Genomic DNA, 17,443 nt, shown 5'->3' on the forward strand with positions numbered 1-17,443 from the left:
TATCCATGCCTACAGCTTTCCCCACCTTTTTTGGATTAGAACGTTCAGTGGCATGACTTCTTCTGCTAGACTTATTGTTGGGAAATAAGCAGTGCAGGTGTTAACAGTTGGAGAAACTGGAACAACTCAACTTCAAATTAACAACTGATTCTTCTTATGGTACAAAATGCTGATCAAGCCTGGCCTATAATGAAGTTTGTGTCAATATCATAACCATGAAGTCGGAGTCGTAACAACTGTCGGGCACTCATGCAGTTCAATTGCCATATGTCTTTAGTGTTGAATATCGTTCAACTTTCTGTTATGACTCCTGACAGTGACACTGACTTCACTGTAGGCCAGGCCATAGCCTGCTATATGAGTGTTTTGAACAGTAAATCATAAAATTAAACATCTGTGAATTAAAATCTGAGAATTATAACATCAGCAAATTACACACTGCAACATTGTATGTAGTGCATATTACTAACAATCAGATGTACCAAAAAAAAAGGATGTTCACAGGTGTGGTTCACTGTAATCTGAATACATCATCATAAGCTGAGGACTATCTGTATTAGTCACCAATTTAAATTTAAAAAATTAAAAAATCTATGCAGCCAAGCTCTGGTGGTACAGTGGTTAAGAGCTCAGCCGCTAACCAAAAGATCTGCGGTTCGAATCCACCGGCTGCTTCTTAGAAACCGTATGGGGCAGTTCTACTCTATCCTATAAGGTCACTATGAGTCTGAAAGTCTGAATTGACTTGATGGCAATGGTTTGGTTTTGGTATGCAACCAAGCAAGTGTACCTATTAGCTGGAACAGGCCTTCTAGCTACCAATTTGTACATGCTATACATTGTCTTTAAGGTTCTTTCCAGCCCCAGTTGTCTAAGGTTCTAAATTCCTGCTGGGTGAATTCTTGAGCAGGTCGCTTGACCCCTCTCAGGGTCTTTGTCTGTGGAATGAGGATATCCATTCCTGCTTGGTCTACCCCCACCAGACTGCTGTAAAACTTCAGCAAAATATTAAAAACACTGCAAATTACAGGACTTGGTAAATGCGAGGAGTTATTACAACTTCAAGGGAGACTATCCAACCCAGAGAAGATAAGCAGTTATATGTTTTAAAAAAAAAAAAAAAGTCCTTCAGCAGAGTCTACAGTACCTTGCATTTGTATTTCATTATACATCTAACTACTATGAAAAGGGCAGAGAGAGATCTAGAGACTTACCCTTCCATCCGGAGTCCTGGGACCAGAGTAGGGTGGAGCCTCACCCATCAGGACGGGCCACACATCAAAAAATTCCTAGGAGTGAGAAAAACAATTGTTACATGTTTTGAAAATATATCAAGAAAAAGAGACTAAGAAGTTGTCATTGCATAGGACCCACCTGTATGAGACATCTCTCTCTGAAATCCAAAAAGTGGGATAGCTCCCTGAAATCTAAGCTTGGAAGAGCTACAAGGCTGGTGAGAGTTAAAGGACGTCGATCACATCAGCCCTTGAAAATATTGATGAACTGGGCCTGTCTAATCATTAGGCAAAACCATGGGTACTGAGTTGGAGCACCTGGTCAGTGCTGTGGGACTTAAGAAGGATAGTGGCGTCTCTATGGTTAAGCAATATACCTCAGGAATGACAAGCATGTACTCAAGGATTTAGCAAACAACCTAAGCGTCCAACAAGTGGGAGTTATTAAATCAATTTTGGTACTTCCATTAACAATGATGTTACAGACATGAATGTATTAATTGAGAAGGTGTTCATAACATGTTGATGAGTGAAACTGTGAGGTGGCAAAAAATAGATAACATGAGTCCAATGTTCAACTATAACTAGAAAATGCTCTAAAAGAATTCACAACAAAGCATTAACAACTGGTTTTCTCTGAGTAGTGGGAATGAGGCTATAATTTATCTAGTCATGTTTCCATAATATACTTTTTTTGCTTTTGTTATCAGGAAAACATATTTTTTTAAGAAAGAAAACAACAATGCCGCCAAATTTGAGCAGATGGACCATATCTATGGCAGAGTAGTGGGGAGGGACAAATAGGTGGAACACAGGGCGTTTTTAGGGCCCTGGCTATTCTGTATAATACTGTAATGATGGATGCGTAACATTAAACACTCATCAAAACTCAGGACTGTACAAAAGGAAGAGTGAATCCTAATGTGAACTCTGGACTTTAGTTAATAATAATGTATCAATCTTGGTTCATCGGCTGTAACAAATGGCACCACAAGATTGCAAGATGTTAATAGGAGAAACGACGGGGCTGGGGGGCGGGGTGCAGATGAGAACTATATTTACTTTTTGCACAATTTTTCTATACACCTAAAACTGCTCTAAAAAATGAAGTATATTAAAAAAAAATACACACATGCTTATAACACTGCCAAATATGGACAGACCTATATCTGGGATCCAACAAGAAGAACAACTGGGCAAGACAGTGGCAGAGAGAAGAAAGAAAAGGGCCAGCAAAGAGACGCACCGTCACGCAGCCTCGGGAGAAAAAGCAGACGGGGACACAACAAAAGGCTCTTCTCAGCCGCTTCTCCTCTGACTTCCCTGCCACACATGGGCCGCGAAGCTTGTGTTGGACAGAGCCTGGGCCTGGCAGAGGACTCTGTCCTCAGGTGCCCTCTCTGTTCTTCTGAAGGTGTGTTAATATTTAGGGACAGTGATCCTTAGAGCTGGGTTATTGTGGGTAGGTAGCCAAGACCACCTTGCTCCTTGACTTCGCTCTTATTTGAATATGTACTTCATGGTGGTTTGCTTATTTTAATATTATCCAGAAGACCAGCAGAAGATAGTCCACATGAAAACCAGGTTGTATTTCCTCACCCTTCTGCCCAGTTGGACTCTTTTTCTAAGAATAGTAAGAAGTTCTATTCAGGGCAAAAATGTGAACTGGAGGCCTATCTGAGCTGTGCAACATGCCTGGTGCTAGATATGCAGAAATAAACAGGCACAGTTCCTGCCCGGGAGGGGCTTACTCTCCTCTGGAGGAATCAATCAAGTACGCAAGCAGCTCTAACAAGGTAGCTGGGTAAGTCCAAAACATTTACGGAAGGAGAATCCAAATGTTAGAGGCTCCCAGGAGAACTGGGCTGATAGCTTCTGTGACGAAACACAGAGAGAAATCTGAAGGTGGTCCCAAGGAAAAGCAGAAGTTGTCAAGCAAGGAATAAGGATTTGGGTACAGAGTGGGAGAGTGGGACATATTTATGATCTTCCTTCCTTCTTTTTTTTCCTTAAACTTTATTGCAATATAATTCAGACACCATAAAACTCACCCATTCAAAGTATACAATTCAGTGGCTTTTAATGCCAATAGCTCAGGTAAGAAGCTTAGCTATCTGGGGCAGTGGTGGGGCGGGGGGGCAGGGGGCGGCAGTGTCTTAGAGTAATTTTAAGCAGCCCAGCCCAACTCTAATTGCTAGTTGTTCCGTCTTCTGGAGATGACTAAGTCAGAATATGCTCGCTTAAATGTGGAGCAGGGGGCAGAAAACTACAACATACAGCAGTCTAAGTGTGTGGTCAAATGTTACTGCAAACTGGGTAGTTTGAAATGAAGTCTTCTGAATTCAGCCACTCAGAAATTTTTTTGGTTAAGAAGGAATCATTCATTTCTGTGAATTCATTCACTTGCTACTTCCTGAAGGAGTAGCAAATGGCTTGTTACTGTGCGAAACAATATTGCAGAGGCTATTTATGGTTCAAGAGGTTGCAGAAAACAAACGGATGGCTGCACTAGAATCAGAATCAGAGGTTCCCTAAAATCGGCGTGTGGCACCAGAATCACTTAGGGAGGTATTTTGAAGGCAAAAATCAGAGTAACAGATCCATGTGCATACGGAAACCTGATATACGAGAAAGTGAGATATCCAAAAGGTGGCATTTCAAAGCAGTGGAGAAAGGGTTGACTATTCTTTAAATGGAGAAATATGGCAAAAAACAAAACTTACCCCACCTCATACCATATACACATATAATTTCCAGATGAATGAAAGATTCAAACAAATTAACCAAAGCTATAAAAATACTAGAAGAGAAAACTATTTCAGATTATCTTTATAATACTGGGGTTGGGGAAGTCTTTCCTAAACAAAATCCAAAACACTGAAGTCATAGAAGAAAAAGTGAACAAATTTGACTACAGGAAAATTTAAATCTTCTGTGTGATGAAAGATGCCATAGATAAAGTTAAAGTATCATTCAACATACATGCCATATATGACAGATACATAATCTCTATCATATATAAAGTACTCCTTAAAATTAATAAAAAAGGAATACCAAAAAATAAAAAACTAAACCCGAACTCGTCGCCACCAAGTCAGTTCTGACTCATGGCAGCCCCACGCGGTACAGAGCAGAACTGCTCTACAGGGTTTTCTTGGCTGTGATCTTTCCAGAAGCAGATCACCAGGACTTTCTTCCGCAGTACTGCTGGATGGGTTTGAACTACCAACCCTTTTTTTTTTTTTTTTTTTCATTTAAGGTTACTATATAATTATGACCGTATGGGGCAGTTTATATTATTATTATTACATTTATTGTACTTTAGATGAAGGTTTACAGAACAAACTAACTTCTCATTCAACAGTTAGTACACATACTGTTTTATGACATTGGTTAACAACCACAAACCTTTAAGTTAGTAGTTAAGCACAAACTGCGCCACCCTGGGACCCAAGAAATAGATAAACAGCTTAATTTTAAAGATGGGTAAATGATACATTTGGGAAATATGTGGAAGATGAAAAATCAAATCATAAATAACCACAAAAATATATTTACCCTCACTAGTAATCAGTGGAAAAACAATTAGACAGAAAAAAAGTTACCATGTATCCATTTAGATACGAAAAACAAAAAGATCTATAACTACCAGGATTGGCAGGAGTTTGAGGAAATGGGATCTTTATGCACCTCAGTGTGAATGAGAATGTAGAACAGTATAGCCTTTGGGGAGAAAATTTTGGGAAATGCAAAATAAAAAAATTATCTTGGTAATTCGTCTTGTACAACTCTATTCTATAGATATTCTTGCTCAAGTGTGCAGAGATTTAACTCAGGTTGGTCATGGCAGCACTGTCTTTAGTTATAAGAAAATTTAGAAATTATTTAAATGCCCAACAATAGGAGAAAGGAGAAATTAATTACATTATGTCCATACTATTCAAAAGAATGAGGTAAATCCATATGGGCTAAAGAACAAAGAAAGAGAATTTCTACTTCTGTTAACAGTGACTAGCTTGTTTCTGACCAACCCTCCAACTGAGAAGAATTATAAAAGCTGGACTGTGTGTATGTGCGCGTGGTATTTGAAGGAATTATAGCGCTAGCAAGGCAGCAAGGATTGAGTGGCCAGGATCCCAGATGGAAGGGAATTCCAGAGATTTGAGCTTGATGTTTCATTCCACTTTTCCTCTTGAGGCAAGTGCTAATAACAAAAATACTATTGAGCAGCTAAGAAGCTGAACAGAGCTTTCAGCAGAATTACTGGATAAAATTGGAGTTCACGGCCTGCCAAAAAGGAGGGATCCTTGAAGACACCCCAGGCTTTCAGCTAGGGTTCCCTCAAAATGCCTCTTCCCTAGGAGTAGAAGTGAACCAAAAGTTGACCAGCCCTCACAAAGACTAAAAAGATCAACCTCAAATCAGCTCAATTCCTGATTGGATTAAGGTGCTCTGCCTCTACCCTGACTGCTTGCCAGAAATAAAATACATGCCTTTTGGAGAAAGAGACCACCACCCAGAGTTTCACATTATTATTTATCATACATCTATCTAGCATTCCAACAAAAATAATCAGGCATGCAAAAGACAAGAATTAACTGAAAATCAAGAAGAAACAGATCACAGAAACAGGCTCCTAAGAAATATCTACAAATATTGTTGCTATCAGACACAGACTCTGAAATAACTGATTATGTCCAAGAAACCAAATACAACATAGAGAATTAGAAACTACAAAAAAGAATGAAATGGAAATTCTAAAATTGAAAAATACCTGAAGTTAACTCAATAAAAATAATAAAAAAAAATTTTAATAGCCAATTAGAGCTAAGGAAGTGATTAGCGGAAGATAAACCAGAAGAGATGTTCAGACTGAAACACAAAAATGCAAAAGAATGGAAAATACAGAAAACTGTGTAAGAGACATAAAACATGGTGAAAAGGTCTAACATAAAATAACAACAGACTTAGAGGTCTTACACTACTAGATACCATGATATTTTATAAAGATACTGTAATTAAGACAGCTTTGTAAACCAAAGATTCTGACTCATAGCGATCCCATAGTACGAGGTAGGACTGCCCCACAGGGCTTCCAAGGCTGTACTCTTTATGGAAGCAGGTTGCCACATCTTTCTCCCGTAAGACAGTGTTGTATTACAGAATAGATAAATACACCCATGGAACAAAGCAGAGAGTACAGGAACAGATCCACACATAATATGGACACCTGTTTGATGATAAAGGTATAAGAGAGAAAGACAGTCTTTTCCATAAAGCAGTGGGGAAAAGACGGTCTTTTCAATAAATGGTTCTGGGACAATTGGATATCCATATAGAAAAAAAATAATATTGACCCTTCCTCACACTATACATATAAACAATTCCAGGAAGAATACAGAGAAATATGTGAAATTTAAAACAATAAAGCTCTTAGACATTAACCTAGGTGAATATCTTTATCATCTTGGAATCTGGAAAGATTTAAGTAGGACACAAAAATCAATACCCATAAAGGAAAAGATTGATAAATTGGATTATATTATAATTCAAAACTTCTCATCAAAAGACTTCATTAAGAAAATGAATCTATAGAATGGGAGAAGATATTTGTAATACAGGTATCAACAAAGGACCCATATCCAGAATTTGTAAAAAAAAAAAAAAAAAAAAAAAAAACTCTTACAACTCAGTAAGAAAAGAAAATACAACACAATAGACAAGTTTGGAAAAAACTTGAAAAGGCACTTCACAAAAAAAGATATCTAAATGAATATAATAAACCCCTGAAAAAGTGATCGGCCTCATCAGCCACTGTTGTTGCTTTTAGGTGCTGTCTGACTCAGAGAGATCCTATGTACAACAGGTTGAAACACTGCCTGGCCCTGCGCCATCCTCACAATTGCTGCTATGTTTGAGCCCATTGTTGCAGCCACTGCGTCAATCCATCTCATCGAAGGTCTTCCTCATTTTCACTGACCCTCTACTTTACCTAGCATGATGTCCTTCTTCAGGGACTGGTCCCTCCTGATAATATGCTGTCATGGCTTGAATTGTATCCCCAAAATATATGTGTGAACAGAGAGAGAAAGACTTCGCCTGGAGCGGGCACCCTGAATTCAGGCTTCTAGCCTCCTAAACTGTGAAAGAATAAATTCCTGTTTGTTAAAGTCATCTAGGTGTGGTATATCTGTTACAGCAGCACTAGATAACCAGGACAGAATTTGGTACCGAGAGATACCTAACAGATACCTAAAATGCAGAAGCAATTTTGAAACTGTGAATAGATAGAGGCTAGAAGAGTTTTAAAGTGCCTAATAGTAAAAACCTACATAGATTGCCTTGAAGAGACTGTTGATGGAATTACAATTCTGATGAGGACTCAGAAGGATGTGAGGAGAGCTATTATGTTGGAGACAATGCAGATGGCGAGAGGCAGCAGCAGAAAAATGGCAGCAGCAGAAGCAGGAGATTAGTGCAAGACAACGCTGAAGCCAACCCACAGAGCAAGAGAGCTGAGTGCCTTTGGCAGGAGGCTTCCTGGCCGAGTAGGGTACACCTGAGCACTTAGTGGTAGAGCTAAAAAGCTTTGGAACACTTGTCCCAGCAGGGCAAACTCAAGTAGTGAAGCCAGAGAGGCTGAGAGACCAAGGAACCAGGAAGCAGAGCTGCCTCAGTTTCTAAGGGTAGGGCTACAGCAACTGGGGTCTCAAAGGGTGGAGTCACCACGCAGATGAACTAGGAGAATGGGGCCACCCGAATGCAAGCGAGCAGTGTTGCAGTTCCAGTGGGCCTGGAAGGCAGAGCTGAAGCCCAGGACCAAGGGACCTCCACTCTTGTGGCCAACATCCAGAGTCTGGAGGGCAGGGCCATTGCCTAAATGGTCTCAGAGAACAGAATATTATTTTCAAGCCTTGAGAGGTAATGCAATGTGTTCTGCTGGCTTGCTCGGTACCTGTCACCCCTTCTTTCCCTCCAATTTCTCCCATTTGTAATGGAAATGTCTAGCTTGTGGCTGTTGCACCATTGTACTGTAGAAACGATTTATATTCTAGATTTCACATATGGAGAGGAATTTTTGGATTTTGGACTTGGAGTTGAATTAAGACTTTTGGTATGATATGATGGGGTGAATATGTTTTACATGTGTCAAGGACATGAATTTTTGGAGGCCAAAGGGTGGAATGTCATGGATTGAACTGTGTCCCCAAAAAATATGTGTCAACTTGGCTTGGCCATGATCCCCAGCAATGTGTGATTGTCCACAATTTTGTCATCTGATGTGATTTTCCTATGTGTTGTAAATCTTATCTCCATGATGTTAATGAGGCAGGATTAGAAGCAGTTGTGTTAATGAGGCAGGACTCAATCTACAAAATTAGGTTGTGTTTTAAGTCAATCTCTTTTGAAATATAAAAGAGGGAAGACAGTAGAGAGCAAGGGGGACCACATTACTACCAAGCAAGAAGAGCCAGGAGAGCTAGTCCTTTGGACCTGGGGTCCCTGCACTGAAAAGCTCCTAGACCAAGGGAAGATTGATGACAAGGAGCTTCCCTCAAAGCCAACAGAGAGAGAAAGCTTCCCCTGGAGCTGGCACCCTAAAGTCGGACATTTAGCCTCCTAAACTATGAGAGAACAAACTGCTGTTTGTTAATGCCATCCACGTATGGTATTTCAGTTATAGCAGCGCTAGATAATGAAGACACATGCCCAAGTATGTGAGATGAAGTCTTGCCATCCTCACTTCTGAGGAGCATTCTGACTGTACTTCTTCCAACACAGATTTGTTCATTCTTCCAGCAGTCCATGGTATATTCAATATTCTTTGCCAAAACCATGATTCAAAGGCATCAATTTTTCTTCAGTCTTTCCTATTCATTGTCCAGCTTTCACATCCATATAAGCCAATTGAAAACACCAAGGCTTGCGTCAGGTGCACTTCAGTCCTCAAAGTGGCATCTTTGCTTTTTAACACTTTAAAGAGGTCTTTTGCAGCAGATTTGCCCAATACGGTATGTCCTTCAATTTCTTGACTGCTGCTTCCAAGGGAGTTGATTGTGGAGCCAAGTGAAATGAAATCCTTGCCAATTTCAATCTTTTCTCCATTCATCATGATGTTGCTTATTGGTCCAGTTGTGAGGATTTTTGTTTTCTCCATGCTGAGGTGTAATCCATACTGAAGGCGGTGGTCTTTGATCTTCATCAGTAAGTGCTTCAAGTCCTCTTCACTTTCAGCAAGCAATGTTATGTCATCTGCATATCACAGGATGCTAATGACTCTTCCTCCAATCCTGATGCCATATTCTTGTTCATATAGTTCAGCTTCTCAGATTATCTGCTCAGCATACAGATTGAATAAGTACAGTATGGTGAGAGGATACAACCTTGATGCACACCTTTTCTGATTTTAAACCATGAAGTATCCCCTTGTGCTGTCCCAACGACTGCCTCTTAATCTATGTACAGGTTCCTTATATGTACAATTAAGTGTTCTGGAATTCCCATTCTTTACAATGTTATCCATAATTTGTCATGATCCACAGTCTAGTACCTTTGCATAATCAATAAAACACAGGTAAACATCCTTCTGGTATCTCTGCTTTCTGCCAAGATCCATCTGAGATCAACAATGTTATCTTCATTCCATGTCCCTGGTTTGACTTTCTGGCAGTTCCTTGTTGATGTATTGGTGCAACTGTTTTTTTAATTATCTTCAGCAAAATTTTACTTGCATGTGATATTAACAATAGTGTTCAATAATTTCTGCATTCTCTTGGATCACCTTTCTTTGTAATGGGGAAAATATGAATCTCTCCCAGTTGGCTGGCCAGGTAGCTATCTTCCAAATTCCTTGGCATATACAAGTGAGCACTTCCAGTGTTGCATCCATTTGTTGAAACATCTTACTGGTATTCCATCAATTCCTGGAGTCTTGTTTTTTGTCAATGCCTTCAGTACAGCTTGGACTTCTTCCTTCAGCACTATCGGCTCTTGATCATAGCTATCTCCTGAAATGTCGACCAATTCTTTTTGGTACAGTGGCTCTGTGTACTCCTTTCATCTTCTTTTGGTGCTTCCAGGGTTGTTCAGTATTTTGCCCATAGAATCCTTCAATATCGCAACTTGAGGCTTGAATTTTTTCTTTAGTTCTTTCAGCTGAGAAGTACCAAGTATGTTCCTCCCTTTTGGTTTTCTAACTCCAGGACTTTGCACATTTCATTATGCTACCGGAATAGGGCCCATGCCCTGGAGCAGTCAAGCCAATAAAACGTGCTCCAAGTCAGAAAGAGAGAGAGAGTTCATTAGGAGGTGACACCAAGGAAGAGTCCAGCGGCAACACAGGCTGTCTTTATGGAGTCCAGAAAAGCAACTTCCATATCAGAGCTTATGTATCATTTTTGCAAAGATTACGTGTCTTCAAGGATGTAGCCCACAGATAGTCAGATGAGTATACATCACAAAACCACTACAAAGAAACTCTTTATTAAACTAAAGATATGTATGCCAGATATCTGGACCCTAATCTTTATGTTTGTAACTGGTAAAAAAAAAAAAAAAAAAAACTTACATAAAAATATCTTGGCTAGTGGAACTGGCCTGCCAAGTTTACTCTGACAGAGATAAGGAGCAAGAAGAAAAGTTGCAGACCAAAAATGCCGGACAGCCTTCCTAGCTGCAGTCTTGCAGGCTTAAGGCCATCTCCCAAGAGAGTAAAGAAGAAGAGGGAGATCAAGGCTGCAAGAGCCAAGAAGGCCCAGGACCCCTTTGGAAAGAGACTGGTGCAGCAGGTGTAATTAAAAAAAAAAAAAAAAAAGCACCTTGAAAATGAGAGCATAAAAAATGCCAAGCCAAAAAAAATGTATAGGTTACTTAGAGTATCATTACAGCATGAATTATGTCAAGTTCCCAATCACCCATTTTGAAAAGAAGAAAACATATTTCAAGGTATTAGGCTCACAATTATAACACTTTACTTTGTCTTCTAGAGCCATCCTTTCAGATCTTTTGTTCATCTCTTTTACTTAGTCATTTCTGCCATTTGTTATAGCTACTCTGCATTCAAGAACAAGTTTCAGAGTCTCTTCTGATCATCCATTTTGATGGTCTTTTCTTTCTTTCCTGTCTTTTTAATGACCTTTTGCTTTCTTCATATATGATGTCCTTGGTGTCATCCCACAATTCATCTGGTCCTTGGTCATTAGTGTTCAATGTGTCAAATCTGTTCTTGAGATGGTCTCTAAATTCAAGTGGGATATACTCAAGGTCGTACTTTGGCTCTCATGGACTCGTTTTAATTTTCTTTAGTTTCAATTTGAACTTGCATATGAGCAATTGATTGTCTGTTCCACAGTCGGCCCCTTCTTCTGATTGATGATATTGAGCTTCTCCATCACCTCTACAGATGTAGTCCATTTGATTCCTGTGTATTTTATATGGCAAGGTCCACAATGTATAGTTGTTGTTTATGTTGTTAAAAAAGGCATTTCCTCTTGAGTAGGCCTTTGGTCTTGCAAAATTCTGTCATGTGATCTCTGGCGTCATTTCTATCACCAAGGCCATATTTTCCAACTACTGATCCTTCTTCTTTTTTCCAACTTTCACATTCCAATCACTAGTAATTCATTATTAATGATGTTGATTGCATGTTTGATCAATTTCAGACTGCACATGTTGGTAAAAAATCTTCAATTTCTTCATCTTTGCCATTAGTGGTTGGTGGAGAATGTGTATTAATACTGTAAAGAGATAATACTACACACCCAACAGGATGGCTAAATCGGTCAGGCTGACAATACCAAGTATTAGTGAGGATGTGGAGCAATAGGAACCCTCATATATTACTAGTGGGAGTATAAGATGATGCAAGCATTTTATTACCCAGGAATTCTACTCCTAGGAAAATGCCCAACAGAAATAGGTACAACTGCGTACCATGTACTAGAATGTTTATAATATCAATATTCATAATGGCTCAAATCTGAAAACTCAAATATCCATCAACAGTAGAATAAATAAATATGTTACAGATTAGTCAGATAATGGAACATTCCACAGGAGTTAAAATGAACTGACACTACATGTAGCAATATGGATGGGTCCTACAAATATAATATTGAGCAAAAAAAGCCTGACGAAAGAATATGTACTCATTATGGATTGAATTTTGTACCCCAGAAAGATATTTGAATACCTAACCTCTGCCCTGGTGGTACAGTGGTTAAGAATTTGGCTGCTAACCACAAGGTCGGCAGTTTGAATCCACCAGTTACTTCTTGGAAACCCTATGGCGCAGTTCTACTCTGTCCTATAGGGTCGCTATGAGTTGGAATCAACTTAATGGCAATGGGTTTTAACAGGTAGCCTCTGTCCTGGTGGTGCCGTGGTTAAGCGCTCAGCTGCTACCCAAAAAAGGTCAGCAGTTCAAATCCACCAGCCACTCCTTGGAAACTTTATTGGGCAGTTCTACTCTGTCCTATAGGGTTGCTGTAAGTAAGAATCGTGGCAATGGGTTTGGGTTTTGGGTTTTTTGCTTTCTTTGGACTAGAAGCTAAAAGAGACAAATAAGGACCTTTTTCTAGAGCTGATGTCCTGAATTTGGACTTCTAGCTTCCTGAACTGTAAGAAAATAAACTTCTATTCTTTAAAGCCACCCACTTGTGGTATTTTTGTTAGGGCAGCACTAGATAACTAAGACAGTACTGTATGGGTCTATTTATATGAACTTAAAACACAGGCAGAACGCTGAAGTTCAGAATAGTGGTTCCTTCAGAGAGAAGGGTGTGGAAATAACTAGAAAGGGGCGTAAAATGGGCTTCTGAGGGATTGGTAATGTTCTATTTCTTCATCTTGGAGTGGTTATATGGGGATACTCACTCTGTGATAACTCACTGAGCTATTCACTTAAAATTTGTGCTCTTTTCTGTATACGGAGCCCTGGTGTCACAGTGGTTAAGAGCTCAGTTGCTAACCAAAAGGTTGGCAGTTCAAACCCACCAGTGGCTCCTCGGAAACCCTATGGGGCAGTCCTATTCTGCCCTATAGAATCGACTCGACAGCAGTGGGTTTAGTTTTTTGGTTTTGGCTTTTTTCCTGTATATATATTTCAATATAAAAGCTTATTTAAAATGTTAAAAATAATCAAAACTCAGCAAAATTTAAACATAAGGTTTATCTAGAGCAGCTATTCTATGTGTATATAAACTGCTGACCTTTTGTTAGCAGCCCAGCTCTTAACCACTGCGCCACCAGGGCTCCATCGTATGTATATAAGGAAACCATTTTGATTTCAGAAAAAACAAATGGCTCAGAGAAGCTAGGTACAATAAAGTTCATAAAGAGAAGAAAAAAAAGTTGCTGTTGAGTTGATTCAGACTCAGGGTAAAGCTGCCCCATAGGGTTTTCAAGGAGTGGCTGGTAGATTTGAACTGCTGACCTTCTGGTTAGCAGCTGTAGCTCTTAATCACTACAGCACCAGAGCTATAAAGATAAGAGGAGGGAGGACTACAGAAAGAAGATCAACTATTGGTTAATCATAACAAGATCTATTGAACCCTACCCCTTTCCTTTTACTGAAATCAGCTGATACCAGGTCACAAAATGGTCTCTGTCCCTCCACCTAGCCATATCTTTTGAAATTCAAATTTAGTAAACCTGGCTTCTAACAGGAAAGGAAGGCTTTGTAATTTTGGGTGAAAGAAAAGCCAATATGGGATTCATTTTGGTCAGGGATTTCTTTAAAGTGAATATTATGTTTCTTAAGTAAGAAAACCCCAAAATCAAAGCAAGACATCTGCTATCAATTTCTCTCTTTAATAAAAATAATCCACGTGTGTTATGGAAAATTCATAAAAAATTAAGTAAAAAGGATGGACTCTCAATATTGAAATTGTTAGGAATTTCATTTTACTTGGATCCACAATCGACACCCATGGAAGCAGCAGTCAAGAAATCAAACATATTGCACTCTGCAAATCTGCTGCAAAAAACCTCTTTAAAGTGTTAAAAAGCAAAGGTGTCACTTTGAGGACTAAGGTATGCCTGACCCAAGCAATGGTATTTTCAAACATTTCATATGCATATGAAAGTTGGACAATGAATAAGGAAGACCAAAGAAGAATTGATGCCTTTGAATTATGGTGTTGATGAAGAATATTGAATATACCATGGACTGCCAGATGAATGAACAAATATGTCTTGGAAAAAGTACAGCCAGGATGATCCTTAGAAGGGAGGATGGCGAGACTTCATCACATGTACTTTGCGCACATTATCAGGAGGGACCAGTTCCTGGAGAAGACATCATGCTTGGTAAGGTAGAGAGTCAGTGAAAAAGAGGAAGACTCTTGATGAGATGGATTGACACAGTGGCTGTAACAATGGGCTCAAACATAGCAACAGTCATGAGGATGGCCCAGACCAGGCAGTATTTCATTCTGTTGTGCTTGAGGTCACTATGAGTCGGAGCCCACTTGATGGCACCTAAAAACAACAGTTCAGTAAATGGGGCCTGGTATTTTTAAATAACTTCTCAAAAGATTCTGATGCACTGCCAGGTTTGGAAGCCTCTGGACTAGCTCTAAGATCTTTTCCAACTGCAGCTTCTGTGATTCATTTATTCACTCAATCAAATATTACAGGGCGTACTTGGCCTGTGTACCATGCTCACCATGACAAGTATGCAAAATGAAACTGAGAAGAACCCTATGCCCTGGGTCTTTTGGTCAGAAAATCACAAATCCAGATAACTCAGTGCCAAGGCAGAGAATGATCTGTCCCAGGAAGCAGGAATCTATGAAGAAAGAACAACGCTGAGAGTTGCTATGGGAAAACATTGCCGGCGGCCACACTGAGCTGCAAATATGGCCCCTGATCATTCTGAGGGACCAGGTGTAAGCATCTGGCTCCACTTCAATTGCCTGGGTCATCGTGGGCTCGACAAACCATAGAAAAAGAGTTTCCGTCCATGTTCGGTACATTTTCTGAGAATTCTTAAAGTTGGCAACTTCCTTCTTTTGGACTTTCAGCTTATATAGGAACTTCTTTATCTCTTTCCTTCACCACATCATCAGCCTTCTTCTCACACATGTTTTCTTTCAACTGACTAGGGAAAATACAGGAACCTGGTGTCACAATGGCTAAGCACTCGGCTGCTAACAGAAATATTGGTGGTTCGAACCCAGCAGCTCCACAAGAGAAAGACCTGACAATCTGCTCCCATAAAGATTACAGCTCAGAAAATCCTATGGGGCAGTTCGACTCTGTCACATGGGGTCATTGGTCACTATGAGTCAAATTCGACTCAATGGCACATAACAGCAACAGGGAAAATACAGGTTGCTTTTATTCATTTTGCCCGAGGTTGCTTTCCCCCTGAAATGCTGGTACTCCTCTCTTCAATAACAGAAAGACCTAAGTAAAAGTTTCCACAACCACCCAAATTCTCCCATCCTCTTTCCTGTGCAACGAACGGAATGGGTGGTAGGAGTCTGAGCCCCATTCAGCATGCATGTAACCATTTCTTAGAAACGCTTGTTGAAGTTTTCTCACCTTCTGCTTAGTCATGTCTAAGAGACCCACAGAGTATCTGTCACAGTTGAGGAAGGCACGGACTGTATACAGGGCTTTGTGGAATTGTCTCTCAATGTCCGTAAGCTCTTCAAACACTTTGCTCCCAGACCATAGCAGTATCTGAAGAAAACATATATATTCAAAGTTTTTGAAGCACAGAGCAGCAATTTATTCAGCTAGAGAGTAATAACAATTCTGTAAAGCTCTCTAGAGTTTCTCTCATTTAATCCTCACAATAACCCAGAGAAGTTGCAGGATAATTATTCGCATTTTATAGATGGAGAAAGAGGTTCAGAGAGGCAAAGTGACTGGTCTGCTTATGCCAGATTCAACTCTTTTCGTTACCTTTATCTTACAGGTTGTTAATAAAAATAACAAACATTAACTGACTACAAGCGTCCTCATACATTATCTCATTTACTGCTGATAATAATTCTTTGAGGGTGTACCATAATTATTGTCCATTTTCAAATGGGAAGACTGAAACTTGGAGCAGTTAAGTGACATGCCCAGAGCTGGTAAATGGATGAGCAGAGATTCAAACCCAAGAGTTTTCTGACTTGAAAATGTGTACACATAACCACTCTGGGATACAGCTATAAAACATCTACTGCTTTATAATACTAGGGATGCAAGGTAGAGATTGTCTGGTAGTGCCCAGGTATCTTCACCTGTCTTTCCAGCTGTGACCACATCAATGCTTCAGTAAAAAGGCATGTCCAGGCCATCCCCTTACCTGGCCACGCCGAGTCTCACAGTTGTGCAGGTAACTCAGGTGGAACACCTTCATGATCAAATTTGCAAAATTGAGGTACTTCAGGAGAATCTAAAAATCAAGCAGCATGAGGAGAAGTAGATGAGAAGAAGAAATTCCTCCTCTGGCTCCTTATACCATCAGCAGATGTCCAAATATTTTAAAAACTCCATCAGAGGCAATTTAGGCAGATGGGCCATAGAATGCAGAATCATAAAACATTGAATTATAAGAATGTAAAATTCACAGAATGTTGATGTTGATAGGGGTGTATTAATGAAAAAAATAGCTACTATTCACTGAGTTTGCGCTCCCTGTGATAAGTGATTTATGTACATTATTTTATCTGATCATCACAAGCACCCTGTAAAGTGGATACAATTATCATCTCAATTTTTCAATAAGAAAACTGAGTTTGAGAGGTAAAGTAAATCGACTAAGTGAACAGCTAGATATTGGCAGAACCAGAACAATTAGCCCTATAGTCTTGACTTTAAAGTCCATTCTGTTAACTATTATACTGTTCTGCCTCATTTGGAGAGCATCTCCTGCCTTACAGATGGGGAAACTGAGTCCAGGGCAAATAACAAGGTCTGGGAATCTTCATGAGCTAGAGGAAAATGCTGGCATGACTATCCCCAGCAGTTTCATCCTTACCTCTTCATCTCTCTTGGTGAAATGGGGCCCATCCACTTTATTCACGGCCATGATTACGGCTACTACATCTTTCCCATTCATTATGGGGGAAGCCAAGATGTTCTTAGTCTCATATTCTGTGACAGTGTCCACAAAGTCACAGAAATGCTCATCCTGAGGAAAGGCAGAGACAAACATGGGTGAGCAGATGAAGAGTGAAAATGATAAAAAGAACCCAGAGCCCTGGGAC

The 17,443-nt window shown here is 39.8% G+C and overlaps 1 protein-coding gene across 1 annotated transcript in view; it reads right to left on the minus strand.

The window, feature by feature from the left end:
• PDE6A (phosphodiesterase 6A) overlaps window positions 1-17,443 on the minus strand; it is a 98,179-nt gene that overhangs the window by 66,826 nt on the left and 13,910 nt on the right. Inside the window, exons 2-5 of the mRNA XM_049874051.1 lie at window positions 17,215-17,367; window positions 16,540-16,629; window positions 15,783-15,923; window positions 1,215-1,289 (exon numbers count right to left, since the gene is read on the minus strand). Coding sequence (XP_049730008.1) covers window positions 1,215-1,289; window positions 15,783-15,923; window positions 16,540-16,629; window positions 17,215-17,367 — 459 coding nt within the window. The remainder of the gene's footprint in view (window positions 1-1,214; window positions 1,290-15,782; window positions 15,924-16,539; window positions 16,630-17,214; window positions 17,368-17,443) is intronic.

This window comes from Elephas maximus, chromosome 2, assembly GCF_024166365.1.
Source record: "Elephas maximus indicus isolate mEleMax1 chromosome 2, mEleMax1 primary haplotype, whole genome shotgun sequence".
Lineage (NCBI taxonomy): Eukaryota > Metazoa > Chordata > Mammalia > Proboscidea > Elephantidae > Elephas > Elephas maximus.